Source organism: Lutra lutra, chromosome 1 (genome assembly GCF_902655055.1).
Source record: "Lutra lutra chromosome 1, mLutLut1.2, whole genome shotgun sequence".
Classification (NCBI taxonomy): Eukaryota; Metazoa; Chordata; class Mammalia; order Carnivora; family Mustelidae; genus Lutra; species Lutra lutra.
In genome coordinates, this window is record NC_062278.1 from 121,333,437 (window position 1) to 121,347,793 (window position 14,357).

Below are 14,357 nucleotides of genomic sequence, written 5' to 3' on the forward strand. Positions count from 1 at the left end.
ACTGCCCACGGGACCGTAAAGTGCTTTGCAGGTAGTGGTTCTTCTGTCGAAACGGTGTGTCCTGGGAGGAGTGTGTTTATTCCCGTTAGAGTAGCTCGGCTGCTTGGCAGGTAGTAGTAAGTGTACAGCAGATGAGGAAGAGAGGGAGGAGAGTAGAGGAGAATGAATTGCTCCATAACAGTGTTATCCAGGAGGATAATTTTGCCAGCCAATCTGAATACCCAAGCGTATTTGGTCTTTACAAATAAACCCCTTAAAGTGGGGGGAAATTCCCGTTATGTGTAGAAGGCAATACTTTAAGGGAAATAACCCTTAAAACCGTAGGGCTCGTGGGGCGCCTGGGTGGCTCAGTGGGTTAAAGCCTCTGCTTTCAGCTCAGGTCATGATTCCAGGGTCATGATTCCAGGGTCATGGGATCGAGCCCCGCATGGGGCTCTCTGCTCAGCGGGGAGCCTGCTTCCTCCTCTCTCTCTGCCTGCTTCTCTGCCTACTTGTGATCTCTGTCTGTCAAATAAATAAATAAAATCTTAAAAAAAAAAACAACAAAAAACCATAGGGCTTGTGATGATTACTCATTAAATCGATTCTGATTTCTATATTTCTATATTTTTAATGTCTATTTTTTGGCGAGATTGTGCTGACCCGCCAGTGTGAAGAACCTGTGCTTTTGAGACTTGTTTATTGTTTCAAATAAACGCAGTAAAATTTTGATGAAATAGAAGCCATATGTTATAGTTCTTTTTTTTTTTTAAAGATTTTATTTATTTGTCAGAGAGAGAGAGAGAGAGATCACAAGTAGGCAGAGAGGCAGGCAGAGACAGAGGGAGAAGCAGGTTCCCTGCCGAGCAAGGAGCCCAATATGGGACTCCATCTAAGGACGCCGGGATCATGACCGGAGCCACTTAACCAACTGAGCCACCCAGGCGTCCCTAGAAGCCATATGTTAAAACATTTTTGTTCTTATTGGCAAAGTAAACTAATCAAAACACTTCAGTCTCTAACACTCTACCTAATGGACACTGTACTCGGAATCAGTCTCATTTACACTTGTGTGGCACCCACAGACCTGATCATGTCTGTATAGGCTGATCCAGACTCGGAGAGCACACACCATGATGCATAAATTTGTCACATCTAGCTCAAATGGTCTATTTTTTTTAAACAAAGTCAGCACCTGGAATATCAGAATGAAGTTAATAACACACACCTGAGACTTAATTGACTTGGGGGGGGTGGGAGATAAATGTCTTAGAGTACTTCTCCAGGCTACAAAATTGTTGCTTTCTTTCCAAAGTGCTGGGGGGGGAAAAGTGTTGTAATAATAACGTGCCCTTTTCAACTTGTCAAAGGCCTTCCTATATTTGGGGAAGAGAAAAAAATTACTCTTTCCTTTGAACAATGGTTTTAATTAGAAAAGAAAAAAGACCACCAGAAATAATATCTTTAGTATAGTATATTTATAGGAATGCATAACTTGTGAGATGTACATTTTAAAGTTTCATCCATAACTTATAACATATACTGTAGTAACAACAAGACAGCAGGTCTTCACTTTACAACATTACACATGAGTGATTTTGACTTACAAATAAAATATTTACAACCTACCTTTACAAAACGACATTGTGTGCATACAAAATGAACTGCAGAAAAATTTAAAAATAATAAGACAACCAAAAACCCAGAAGATACACTTAAGGCAGACCAGCAAGACACTGAAATAATTAAGGCTGTGGAATTCTTCTGCACCTTGAAAATATAGAGCTATTTATCAATACTGTGGAGTGATTTTAAATCAATTGTTACAAGCCTGATGGACGTATGTACTTATATGTATATGTGTAATGGTCCCTATGGGGAAACCTATCCACTTATGGATTAAGGCCCTTTATCTGAGGCCAGAGAAGCCCCCTCCAAACTCTCAAAAGACTTGGTGGGGAGGGGGGTTACTCAAAACCAAGAGGTGCCAATGCAGTTTGCAAACAAATAATTAATAATTCAAATATAGAGAGACTTGTGACCCTAGGTAAACAGCTTCAACGATGGCCCCATTATGTCTCAGGCTTTGTTCATTTGGTTTTGTGGACTTCAAAGGACAGCAAACAATTCCCAGTTGAGTAAGCTCGAACTCCACCCATCAGCCCTAATGGTTTTGAATGGCCCTAATGGTTTTCCAGTAGAAAAACTGACCAAGCTGGGCTGTCTTCAACTGGATAGATTTCTGCATATGAGCAAGAACATATACATACATATTATACACTATGTACATGTACAGATGTACATATATCCATATTTTCCAACAGTTTGCACTTTGATCACTGCCGTTCTCTGACTAGGATCTCATTCTGACGGGTATGTTTAGTTTTTCAGTCTTCACATTTGTCCTAACTACTGGTGTTACTCACCTTCCCCATAGAGCAGGCTGGAGTTTGGCAGAAACAGAAGTAAAAGCACCAGGGTCAAAAAAATCAGACAAAGAGATGACAGATATGGCTTAAGTTAGTAAGAGAAGATGTATGTTTTGCTGACTTCAAATTCATAACCACAGTCTCTGAGATCATGGTAAAAGTCCCCATAATACTCCAGGATGTGGATTCATTTCTTGACAGAAGTCAGGCATTGATGGAACTCTTCTTAATGCTCGATCTCCCTGGGCTAGCAAATTGGCTTGCTTAAGTTGGGACGCCAGGAATTTTATCTGCACTTTTCCCCCACCACTCTCCCTTTTTTTCAACTATCCTCACCCTCTGAAATAACAGCTATCTGAAGAAATAGTTGATCTTGATCATGTGAATAAAGCGAAACCAGATCGTATTTTAGAATCTCCCAGCAAACAGGCTGACAAGAAAACACAGTAGCCTATGAGTATTTCAGGCTTTCATGAGTATTAATTTCAAGAATGTCCCTTAAAGATGAAAATTTGCCCTAGAGTAATTGCTTTTTCCTCTGCTATAACTTCTACAAACATGGAAAATGCAGAAATGTTTTTCTTTGAAAATATGGCCTATGATATTTCTGTGTTCTATTTCTATATGGATTTCTCACATGAATAATATTTTCTATTAAAACTGTCTAGTGCTATAGACAAATTTCAGCTCTTTTTAACCCTCTAGAAATAGTGAAACAACTGAGAGCCTTACAGTTTTTAGAAAATAAATATTAGCACAGTAGTTTTCCTTTTCTTAGTGGAGTATATATAAACCTTGTCTTTTCTAAATCCACCCCAGATTTAATTATTAATTTCCAAAAGATCCCTAGACTTTAAATAGTAAATAGAAAAGCCATAATGCAAATAAATTCATCGGAAGCCCACATACTATGTTAGCCTAACCCAGACTCCACAGAGATGCTACACAGGAGAAAAAGGAGTAAAGCCCACATTCCTCAAAACTGAACAAGAAAGTGGTGAGTTGGCACTTTTGCCTTACTACAGAGACCCTTTAGGTCTGTAGTATTTCCTCCTCTATCAAATTTGTGGGACAAAGTTTTAATTAATATACAGAGATAACCACCATCTAATTTATAATGCCTTTGCTTCCTCATGTTCTCGCAAGTTTAAATTTCCTTGCTCTTTTACATAGGCAAGCAAACAAGGAATGCCTAACTCTTGGGCATTAAATCATGGATAGTATGGGAAAGCAAATATGCTAACCCTGAAACATCTAATTATCCTAAAAAGAAAAAAAAAGATCCAAGGTTTTCCCTCCAAAATTCAGCAGTTCAATTCATTTCTGCACCTGTGCATATAATTTGTCTCTTATAATGGATGCCGGTGAGATTCTGAAGAAATGAGTTGTGATATCAAACAGTAGTTTATTCTCATTTCTGCCCTTCCAGTGAGGAAAGTGGCTGTTTGAGTTCTTCTCCATCAATTTTTCCAGAGCATAAAGCTTGAGAAGAGAGAGCAGCAGTCGCTTTGCAGGGCATTCTACTCTGGCTCTGCCATCAGAAATACCGGAGAAAACAGCTTATTCCTGTAAGACCATCAGCTCTCCTAACCTTTGTCTGTAGACAAGCTTTCAAATGACTGAAATTACAGGCTAAGACCAAATAACATTTAGACAAAGAGCACCTGGTACTTCCAATTAAAATCAATTTACAGAATTTAATCTCATGAGTTTGCAAATGGTATCCTAAAATATGAATATTGAAAACTCAGAATGTTCAAAGTTACTATTAATAAAATTCTCAGCACTGGCAGTGTGTAGCACTTGAAGAAAATCAAAGTATTCTTTAGACATCCCAACTATGCTATTTTTGCAACATTCCTATGAGATTAAAGTCCCTCCTCCTTCCCCCCACTTCCCATTTTAACAATGAGGACATTTGGGACAGAAAAAAAACAAAGACTTTCTGTGAGAAAGGACGAATCAGGAATAGCTGAGGTTGAAACTCAAGAATTCCTGGCCTCACCCTATATCCAGATGTTTTCATTTAAAAGATATTTTAACATAAAAAAAATGCTGCAGTATCAGTCAATCCAAATACAATGAACTTCTTTATCTCCCAACCTCCCCTCTGAAAGGCACTACTATTTATAAAGGCTTTGTGAACAACAAAGTGGTGAAGCCAGCTTTCCCTCTGCTCCCTCTACTCCCTCAAGAGTGTTTATGGCTGTGAGAGTCCAGAAGGACATCCTCCAACATTACAATTTTTTTTTCTTAAAAATTTTCCCAACATTCAGCTGTACGTGGATATAAATCTATTTAATTTGAAACAAATGTAAAAGATGCAGTAAATCATTAAATCTTTAGAAAAATTAATATGAGTTGTCCCTGATCTTTTCCTTCTCTTTGCATCCCACCCTGACAAAACAAAACAAACCCCAAACTCTATGCAAAGAATATAAGCCAGGCAAGAAACTTATGACTTTAACTGACATTAATTTTTCCCATTTCAGCTGGAAGTTCACACTAATTCCTAGTTCAGTTTTGATTTCAAGAACTATGACAATATGGCAGACGTGGACCATTTTCTCTTCTCCCCGTCTCTCTACCACAAAGTCATAACTATCTGCGAAAACAGGTACAAGAAACTGGTTTCTAATCCTTCATCCCTCACTACGGTCACCCACACAGCAACCTCAAGTACATTTCCCAGCCCCACTTTCGGGGATTCCTTTTTCTTTCCAACTGGCTGTGGAGCATTCTCAAAGCAGGACTGCTATCTTACTCCTGTTAGGGAAGAAGCAGGGGCTTTGGAGACAGGACACCTCTCTGTTAGTTTTCTTCAGTGACCAAGCTATATAAAATACATGCCCTTTTTTCTTGGGGTGTCTATTAAATTAATTCTACTCTAATGATTGTACTTTGGCTCCGGTTAACAGAATCATACCACTTTGCATTTCTATGTCTCACCTCTCCCATCTCCTCACTTCCCCAACATGTGTACTAGGGGGGAGGGGAGATTCTGCACAACCCCACACCTGGGCTGTCCCAACTCTCATGGAGACGCTGATATAAAAGCTTTGGCTCTAACAATCTGTCAGCTGCCTTCCCACAACACGGTTTCGTGAATGTTCTCCTGTGTCCTCTGTGCACCACTGTCCGAGGCCCTAATCTTCTCCAGCAGAAACTCAGCCTATCTCTTCCATAGTCATAAAAACTCGAAAAGACTCAGCAGGGAGTTCTTTAGTCATTGCGCACAGTGGACGAAACAGACCTTGCCAAGCCACACTCCAAGGGTGTTTGGAATCCTCAGCACCTGCCCTCTGTCCCGTGACCAGCCCTAGGGACCAGGCGTTCTTCTTTTAGGCTAGAGCTCACAATGAACACATGTTTACTAAAAAAAAATTTTTTTTAGTAAATATGTTTTAAATTTTAAAATATCATATCAGATAGCATTTGTATATACATGTAGAGCTAAATGTAGATTAGGAGGGTTAGTCAGGGGCGGGCTCTGTGGGAGGGTGCCTTGGTGACCCAGGGCCATCCCAAACTAGGAACCAAATACAGATGAAATCAGTTTCCACGTATTTGGTTAATCCTAAAAATACGAAGTGCTACCTAGTCTTATTGCTTGTACTTCTTACTAATCGATTAATCTATAGTCTCGGATGGGATGAGCTGGAGGGTGGATGAGGAAGGTGACTCTGAAACAGACGGAAAAGAAAGACGGGTACTTTTAATTTTACATTTCCACTGTGGGAATAAGGGTTTTTATATATTAAAGTTCAGGCTTAATGTCTACTATCCTTTTCATTTAGAGAGATGTGTAATTCTATTTATCCCTCATAAACTCTCTGCTTGCACAATTTTCTCAACCGTATTATAGGAGAGAAGCAGCGCCATTAAACCTGATTTGAGGACAAACACTTGAGTTACGTTTTTAAAGTAATTTTGCATAATAGCAATTTTCAAAACACATCCTAGAAAACAAAGCGTGGATCATGAACCAACAGAAAAAAAACAAAAACAAAAAAATTTCCCCAGAAACCAAGAAAGAAAAACAACCATGAAATGCCCAGGCTGATTTTTTTGTTTGTTTGTTTTCCACCAGCGTGGGGGGAAAAGGGCAGTTCATAATCACCTTGTGTGGAGAATACGCACCAGAAAGCAGCATTGGCCTCAAAGTGCAATTAGTCCTTTTGGTCCAGAGAAATGTCAGCGGCTGTGTGGTGACCAGTACGGCAATCACAGTTAAAACTCAATACTCTGTCCGAGTGATGTATCAGATTTTATTCCATGGCTTCAAAAAGGACTTGGGACCAGGCCTTTAAAGGCCTATATGGCTGCCTCCTTTTGGTAAGCACCCCTCAGCCTCCAGAAGGGGTTAGAAATAAAGCAAGCCAACTTTCTGAGGACTCCCTTCTACAGCTGTAGAAGAAGTCAGAAAGTGTTGTTAACGTTGTTCATAGGAACCGTAGGAAAGTTTTCTATTTGCCCTTTTGTGTGAACCTGTTTTATTCATTACCTAGTTCAAACCGAGTGTAGACATAAAAATAGCCCCACAACTCTTAACTGTATTTGGACTTATTTCCTGGCAGGCTTTCCTGCCAGATAAACTCTGAGCTGCCAGTGAATTTGGGGGTAGCGTTTCATATACAGAACCTATGTTAATCAGATACTCGTGACTGAGAGAAAAAGCTTCTCATTCACAGATTGCAGAAGGGTAACATTGCTTTCTTTTAACGCATGGGTTCTGGTAAGAGATTTCTATACAAGATTTATAAAATGCTCTAAAAAACTTGTCGTCTTATTGTGCTTAGTCAAAACAATGTAATGCTTCGATAAATAAAGGACTGTCTTAATTGGAGTGCTCAAAGTTACTTAGGATCGATGTCATATATACCTCTATATTATAAAACTCTGAAACCCGAATGGGATCTATTTTACTGTATATGTGAATGCTATTAAGAAACTATATTGAAGTAATCTAAACCAGAAGAGTGGACACACGTGACATCTCTGTTAAATAGAACTTTCTTGCTTCCAATTTCAGCAGGGTTAGAAACCTTCTACGCTCGCTACTTCGAGCTGCAGCTTTGCCCAGTTCACCGCCTGTTGTGGAACTCACTGTTAAAATTTAATAACGGCTCATATTCTTGGTATCCTTGCCCCCTCTCTTTAACGCTCTAGGTGACTCTTCACATCTTTGTCTTCTAAATGGCCTTCTGGAAAGCCCTTGGGTTGAGGGTAATTTTGCCGCTGCCCAGATCCTGAATAGCCACGGACAAGGTTGAAGAGGTCCATCTCTCAAGCCAGAGAACTGTGTGGAGCGAACGAACAGAACTATTTACAGACATTCAGTCTTGCTTTGGTTCACACTGCACTTCCACGTGGAACCCCAAGGGCGAGGAGACGGCTACGTCCCTTGGTTGACCCGGTTGACGATGTAGCTCTTGACATTGGGCACAGGCCGCACGTCATTCTGATGCTTGCGGCGTTCTATGAAGCACGCCAGGCGGGAGGTGTCCAGGGGGATCTTGGAGTAGCTGCCGTTATGGGGCTGCAGCCAGGGGTGCTGCAGGCACGTGGCTGCCGTGGGCCTCCTGCGAAAGTCTTCCTGCAGGATCACGTTGATGAAGTCTCTGGCGGCATTGCTCACGCCGCAGAAGTATTCGTGCGGGAAGCTGAAGTCCACTCTGCACACATTGATACAGGTCTCCTCTTTGCTTTCGTCCAAGAAGGGGGACACCCCACTCAGCATGACGTATGTCAGAACCCCGATGCTCCAGATGTCTGTGCCCAGGGAGACGGGGATGCCTTGGATCACTTCTGGGGCAGCAAACTCGGGGTTCCCCAGCAGGTGGTGGATGTGGAAGTGACCCGAGATCTGGACGGCATCCTCCAGGTCAATGAGCTTCACCCGAGGCACTGGGATGCGTAGGTCAATGAGCAGGTTTTCGGGCTGAGGAGACCCAGGCGGGAGGGAGAAGAGAAGGCAAGTTGAGCTCTCTGTCTCGTCTACCAGTAGGACTCTGGTGGTTCAGACATAGTTCTGCTAGTCTTTGGGAAAGCCTATAGAGCACGAGAAATTGCCTATGCAAAGTGCCTGGTGGCCTTCAAACTAGACTAAATTCTGTGTTAGGGTAATGTTTCAGAGAAGCTGTCTGACATTAAAAATCATGTCTTCTCAACTATCCCTTAGTTCTGCACTGACTCAAAAAAAAAAAAAAAGAGTGGGTTATTCATTTTGGAAAACAGGGGCTTCTCTTGGGCACCATAAAAAACTGACATTTGGGGGGCGCCTGGGTGGCTCAGTGGGTTAAGCCACTGCCTTTGGCTCGGGTCATGATCTCAGAGTCCTGGGATCGAGCCCCGCATCGGGCTCTCTGCTCAGTAGGGAGCCTGCTTCCTCCTCTCTCTCTGTCTGCCTCTCTGCCTGCTTGTGATCTCTCTGTCAAATAAATAAATAAAATCTTAAAAAAAAAAAAAAACTGACATTTGGGATACCTGGGTGGCTCAGTCGGTTAAGCGGCTGCCTTTGGCTCAGGTCTTGATCTCAGGGTCCTGGGATTGAGTCCTGAGTCAGGCTCCCTGCTCAGTGAGGAGCCTGCTTCTCTTTCTGCCTCTGCCTGCTACTCTGCCTGCTTGTACACTCTCTCTCTCTCTGACAAATAAATAAAATCTTAAAAAAGAAAAAAAGAAATCAAGACTTACTTAATTAAAAACAAACAAACAAACAAACAAAAACCTGACATCTATTGGCTTCCTTCTAGAATGTTAGATGAGGCGGGAAGATCTTCCCGACCTTCCCTCACCCCAGATGTCATGGTGACTCTTGGTGTTTTCATTAATTCACAAAGAACACACTGGAATTGTGGGACCACCTAGTTCCTGTCTTAAAATTTGTCAGGATTCTTTTTTTTTTTTTTTTTAAGATTTTATTTATTTATTTGACAGACAGAGATCACAAGTAGACAGAGAGGCAGGCAGAGAGAGAGGAGGAAGCAGGCTCCCCGCAGAGCAGAGAGCCCGACGCGGGACTCGATCCCAGGACCCTGAGATCATGACCTGAGCCGAAGGCAGCGGCTTAACCCACTGAGCCACCCAGACGCCCCAAAATTTGTCAGGATTCTAACCCAAGTACCTAAAATGAATCAGAACGGACCTCCCCAAGGGTCATGACTGACAGGCTGGACTTGGCCACTTCCGTGCAAGTGCAGTTCTTGCTTATTACCTTTATGTCCAAATGAGCCACCCTGCAGTTGTGGAGGTACTGAAGAGCTTCCATGATGTCCCGGATGTAGAAAGCGACTTTCTCTTCCATCAGCTCATCGTGATTCATAAGGTAGTCTAAGAGCCGGCCATCGTCCATCCTGAAATCAGGGAGGAATCGGCCAAGGAAATATGTTTGTAAAGAAATGGAAAAATAACATATACTGATTGGTCAGAGCTCCAGAATCTCTCCTGCTCTTGCTTATAGATGAAGATCGATGTTCCCACACATGTGTATTTTAGTTAGAACCCAAAATTAATGTTCAGAACTAAAATTAACAAGCTAATTTAAAAGTTACCATGTGATATGCTCCACAGAAGAAACATGGGTAACCTTACGACACATTCTACGTTGTTAAAGTTAAAAACCGCTCACGAGGAAAGAGGTCTGACCCCTCTTTAAGAGATTAGTTGGCAAAACACAGAAAGTCTTCGGAGGGAGAGAGAAAGGAGAGCGCGCTCTCTCTCTCAATATTCGGTTAACTGGAACCTGGTGGCTCTACGCCTGCAAATATGTTTTGCAAATTGCTTTTATTTGTCAGTTTTTAGCTGGGGAAAATGGAAAGTGGGCAAAGTTTGTCCTCGGCATTCTTGACCCTTTTCGGGACCCTTTGCCTTGTGAGCAATTTTCCAATCTTAAAAACCATGACTGAGAACACGATAGGGGGAGCCAGCCAGATCCAGAGTTGAGTCCTTATTCTGCCAGCTACAGACTGGGGGTTTGGGACAAGTCACTTAAACCCTGTGTTGGTTTCTTCATCTTTAAACTGGGAGTAACAGCAATAAGACTGACTTCACCCCGGGGACTGTGTAAGAGTCAAGCGGTATGCCTAATCAGTAGCAGCCTGAGTGCTCAGTAGTGTTTTCAGGTCCCCTGTACCCTCTTGAGCATCTGGAGTGGCCAAATGTCAGACTGCTAGTCCAATGTGCACTGAGCTGTCAAAGGTACATCCCCGGGAAAGACTTGAACCAGAGGTAGAAACCACCTTTGAGCACAGTTGATCTCCCCCCACCCCAGTCAGGTTTCCATTCTCTCCTCTAACATGGTCCTTCCCCCTGCTATCTTCTCCTGCTTTCCTTGATAGGAGCAAAGCCTAGGACCTGGCGGTGGGTGAGGCGGGAGGGATGAGCATGGAATGGAGGGGGCCTGGGTTTGTGAGATGCTCCCCCCGTGCTTCTTGCTGCGCTGCTCCGAGACCCGCAAGCCCTCATACCAAGTCCACCCTCAGAGCTTTTGGGAAATGCAGATGCCCGGGCCTCACCCTAGCCTAGGCCGTCAGAACCTCTGTTGCCTAGGAGAGAAAAACTCTACCAGGGATTTGGATGGCCACCAAAGGGAGGACCTCTGGTCACAGCATAACCAAGATTTAGCACAGGGTTTACCTTGGGCACTGTCTGTCCACTCATCTTTCCTGAATTTCCAGTCCCACAAACACCTTCCTATGTTCTCACAGCAACCCTCTCCAAAACGCGTTTCTTTCTCAGCACTTACCATGTTCAGCTAAAATCACCACTTATGGATTGGTCCTCCTCATCAGGTTTTTAACTCTTCGAGGGCAAGAACCACCCTTTTTCACCTTTGTTCCTTCCATCCTGGCCTAGGTCCTCCCAGCAGTAGGCACACAGGGTGTGCTCAGTAAACGTTTGCTAAACTAACTCAATCCACTATTCACCTCATTTAATCCCTGTAATGTCTCTGAGAAGTGGAAATAATTCTTCAGACTTCACAGATGAGACCCCAGGCCTGGGAATCTAAAGACCCTGCCCCCCAATCCCAGAGCTGGGATGAGCGCCCAGGCTCTTCATTCCAAGAATGGCTTCCTTCCATTGCACCGAGGCAGCCTGCTAATCAGCACCTTCCCCCAGAACGATGCAAACTGGTGAAACTGAAGGGGCTAAGGTTCTGGGTCCGCCATATTGTCTTGATATACAAGTGATAATACTTGTATAAGCACTTGATATTAGGTTCTGGAAGGCTCTCTGTAAGGGTCTTCGTTAAATCCAAAGTGACAATTGATCTACTACTACACAGCTATATAATGTATCACAAAAGAAGTACAAATATTAATACAGTTGGTTCCATCTTCTCTTGTTTCTTTTCAACGAATTAAAAAATGTAGCCGAAGATGTTTGTTTTTTGGCTTTTTTCCAACATAAATAAATTTATAGAGGACTGCCTCAAAGGCCCTCATCCATAAACATTTAGACAAACAAGCACACAAGAGTCACAGTAAAATGACAGCTGGAAAGCTGTACATGGAGGCGCTTCTCTTCTGGACAGAGGCTCCCGGGGAGACATGCATGGCACCGGTCTTGGGGCAGGGTCATCAGCATGCATCTGATGACGTTTCTATGAGGGCTCCGTCCTCCTGAGAGGACTCTGTTCTCTTTAGCCTCTGTTAGATCTCTGTGAACCACAGGACACGATCTCTGTTCTTTGCCTGGGGTAGTAGTGAGGCAGAATGTGCTTTATTGGATGTGTTCTAGGGCCAAGTATGCAGATGCTCGAGTTCCTAGAAAATCTGGAATGAGTGGAATATTTTGAAGGTCAAGGTTCCACTTTAAAAGGAATTTCTTAGGTGGGAGATCATGGCTGCCTCGTCAGTGGGTTGATGCACAAACCCCCTTTCAGTTCAGCCCCACCCCTGTCAACAAGCCTAGGGTCCATACAGTCTTCCTAAACCCCTGTCCAGCCCAAGAGTCCATAGTAGAAAGAACATGAGAATCCGAGGGAGAGAGATACACAGGTTCAAGTCCCAGCTTCTCCATTTCCTAGTGATAAGGACCTTCTTTATCCTTGATTTTTCTAATCTGTAAATGGGAACCACCTTTTTATAAAACAGACGGGAGATCGCACATGACCTACAACACTCCATACATAGCGAGACATTGTATAGAAAGTAACCGCTGTTGGGGGCGAGGGCGCGAAGGAACCCAGACACTGGAGACGACCAAGACGCCTGTACTTACAGCTCCAAAATCAGGATGTAGGATGTGGGGGACTCATAGGTGTCATGGAGAGTGATGTACTGGGGGTGTTGCAGGTGCTGAAGCAGGGCAGCCTCGTGGGCAGCCTGCTCTTTTTTCTTCATTTTTTTGCTAACGAATTTCACCGCGACGTCCTTCCGCGTAGCTTTGTGAATACACTTCTTCACTATGGAGAAACGGCCCCTAGAGAGCGGAAGACAGAAAGCATTTTGCGAAGCTTCCTCCATCAACCAGGTATTATTTTATTCAAGTGGTTAGAACGTTTTCTCTGTAGTGGTTAGACAGTTACACTTATTAGGAATCCTACTTTCCTATTTTGAAATAATCATGTGATCTCTCAAGAAAAGCTGTGTTTCCTGCCTTAGCAGTTCAGGAATCTCTGAGATGCAAAAAACTCATATCAATTTTAGTCAACAGATTTCTCTCTTGCTTCGAAATATCAACCACAGGTTCAGTTTTCTAAGCGGAGTATATTTCTGTAAAATACAACGGTAATAATAATGTGCAAGAAGGAGGAATTCTACTTTATGATCATTTCAAAAACATTTCTTAGAGGCAATTTTTTCCTTTTATATTTATTATCTTGGTATGACAGAAACTTTGAATATACACAAAAGTAGAGAGAATAGTATAATAGATCTGTGCAGCCAGCAGCCAGCTTCAGTCATTATTAGCATTTTGCCAACCTTATTCCATCCCTTTCTTTCTTACCTCTTGCCTTTTTTTCCCGTGGATTTTTAGCAAAATCCAGATACCATGTTATTTCACTCATAAATACTTCAGTCATTTAAAACTGACAAGGAGATTGAAAAATGTATATATAACCAGCATGCCAGCTTCACATCTGACAAATTAGCCACATCTAGAATAGAATGGTTCCCAGACTCAGCTGTAGCCCAGTAGGAGGTAGTAAGAGTGAAGCAGAAGAGGGAACTGGTCAGCAATGGGAACAGGGAAAGGGAGTCAAAGAGGTGACCAGCAGTGCCCATCCCAACTCCGTCCCTGAGATACTGTAACCTATGAGTGGAGGAGTCAACCATCCAAAGAACAGTCCATTCCTCTAGCAGAAATGGAGGCAGCCAACACCAGAACCACCACAAAGATGGTCCAACTGACCCCTTGACCTGGCCCTGTGCTCACCAAGTGACTTTCTGACAATAATAGTCAGATAATGTCTCCCCAGTATAGGTTTTCTCAAAAGAAGAGAATATGCTGGGGCATCTCAGTGGCTCAGTCAGGTAAGTCTCTGCCTTCGGCTCAGGTCATGATCCCAGGGTCCTGGGACGGAGCCCTGCTCAGCGGGGAGCCTGCTTCTTCCTCTCTCTCTGCCCCTCCCCATGCTCATGCTGTGTGTGTGTGTGTGTGTGTGTGTGTGTGTGTGTGTGTGTGTGTGTGTGAAATAAATAGATAATAATAAAAAATCTTTAAGAGAATATGTTAATCAATAAAACAAGTATTTGACAAATACTAATTGAATGCCTGTTATGTAGCAGACTTCATTCTTTCTGCATAGTAAGCAAATATTTGGTTGAACTGATATTTCCATTCTATATCATAAATTAATAAATTGCCATTTCTCTCTCTTTTTTAAAGTAATCTCTATGCCTAATGTGGGGCTTAGACTCACGATCCTGAGATCAAGAGTTGCATGCTCCACAGACTGAGCCAGCCGGGCGCCCCTTCATTATGTTTGTTGTCCTTCCTTCCTTC

The 14,357-nt window shown here is 42.8% G+C and overlaps 1 protein-coding gene across 15 annotated transcripts in view; it reads right to left on the reverse strand.

The window, feature by feature from the left end:
- Positions 1-1,423: 1,423 nt before the first annotated feature.
- The window catches only part of KALRN (kalirin RhoGEF kinase), a 675,882-nt gene continuing 662,948 nt past the window's right edge, over positions 1,424-14,357 (reverse strand). For 10 of the 15 annotated variants that reach the window (XM_047734993.1, XM_047734982.1, XM_047734967.1 and 7 more), the window contains 3 exons: positions 12,630-12,830; positions 9,622-9,760; positions 1,425-8,349 (listed from right to left, as the gene is read on the reverse strand). In XM_047734993.1, coding sequence (XP_047590949.1) covers positions 7,804-8,349; positions 9,622-9,760; positions 12,630-12,830 — 886 coding nt within the window. In that variant the 3' untranslated portion in view covers positions 1,425-7,803. Of the gene's footprint in view, positions 8,350-9,621; positions 9,761-12,629; positions 12,831-14,357 lie in introns of all 15 variants that reach the window. The other 5 variants (XM_047734954.1, XM_047734936.1, XM_047734961.1 and 2 more) reach the window with 3 other exon arrangements.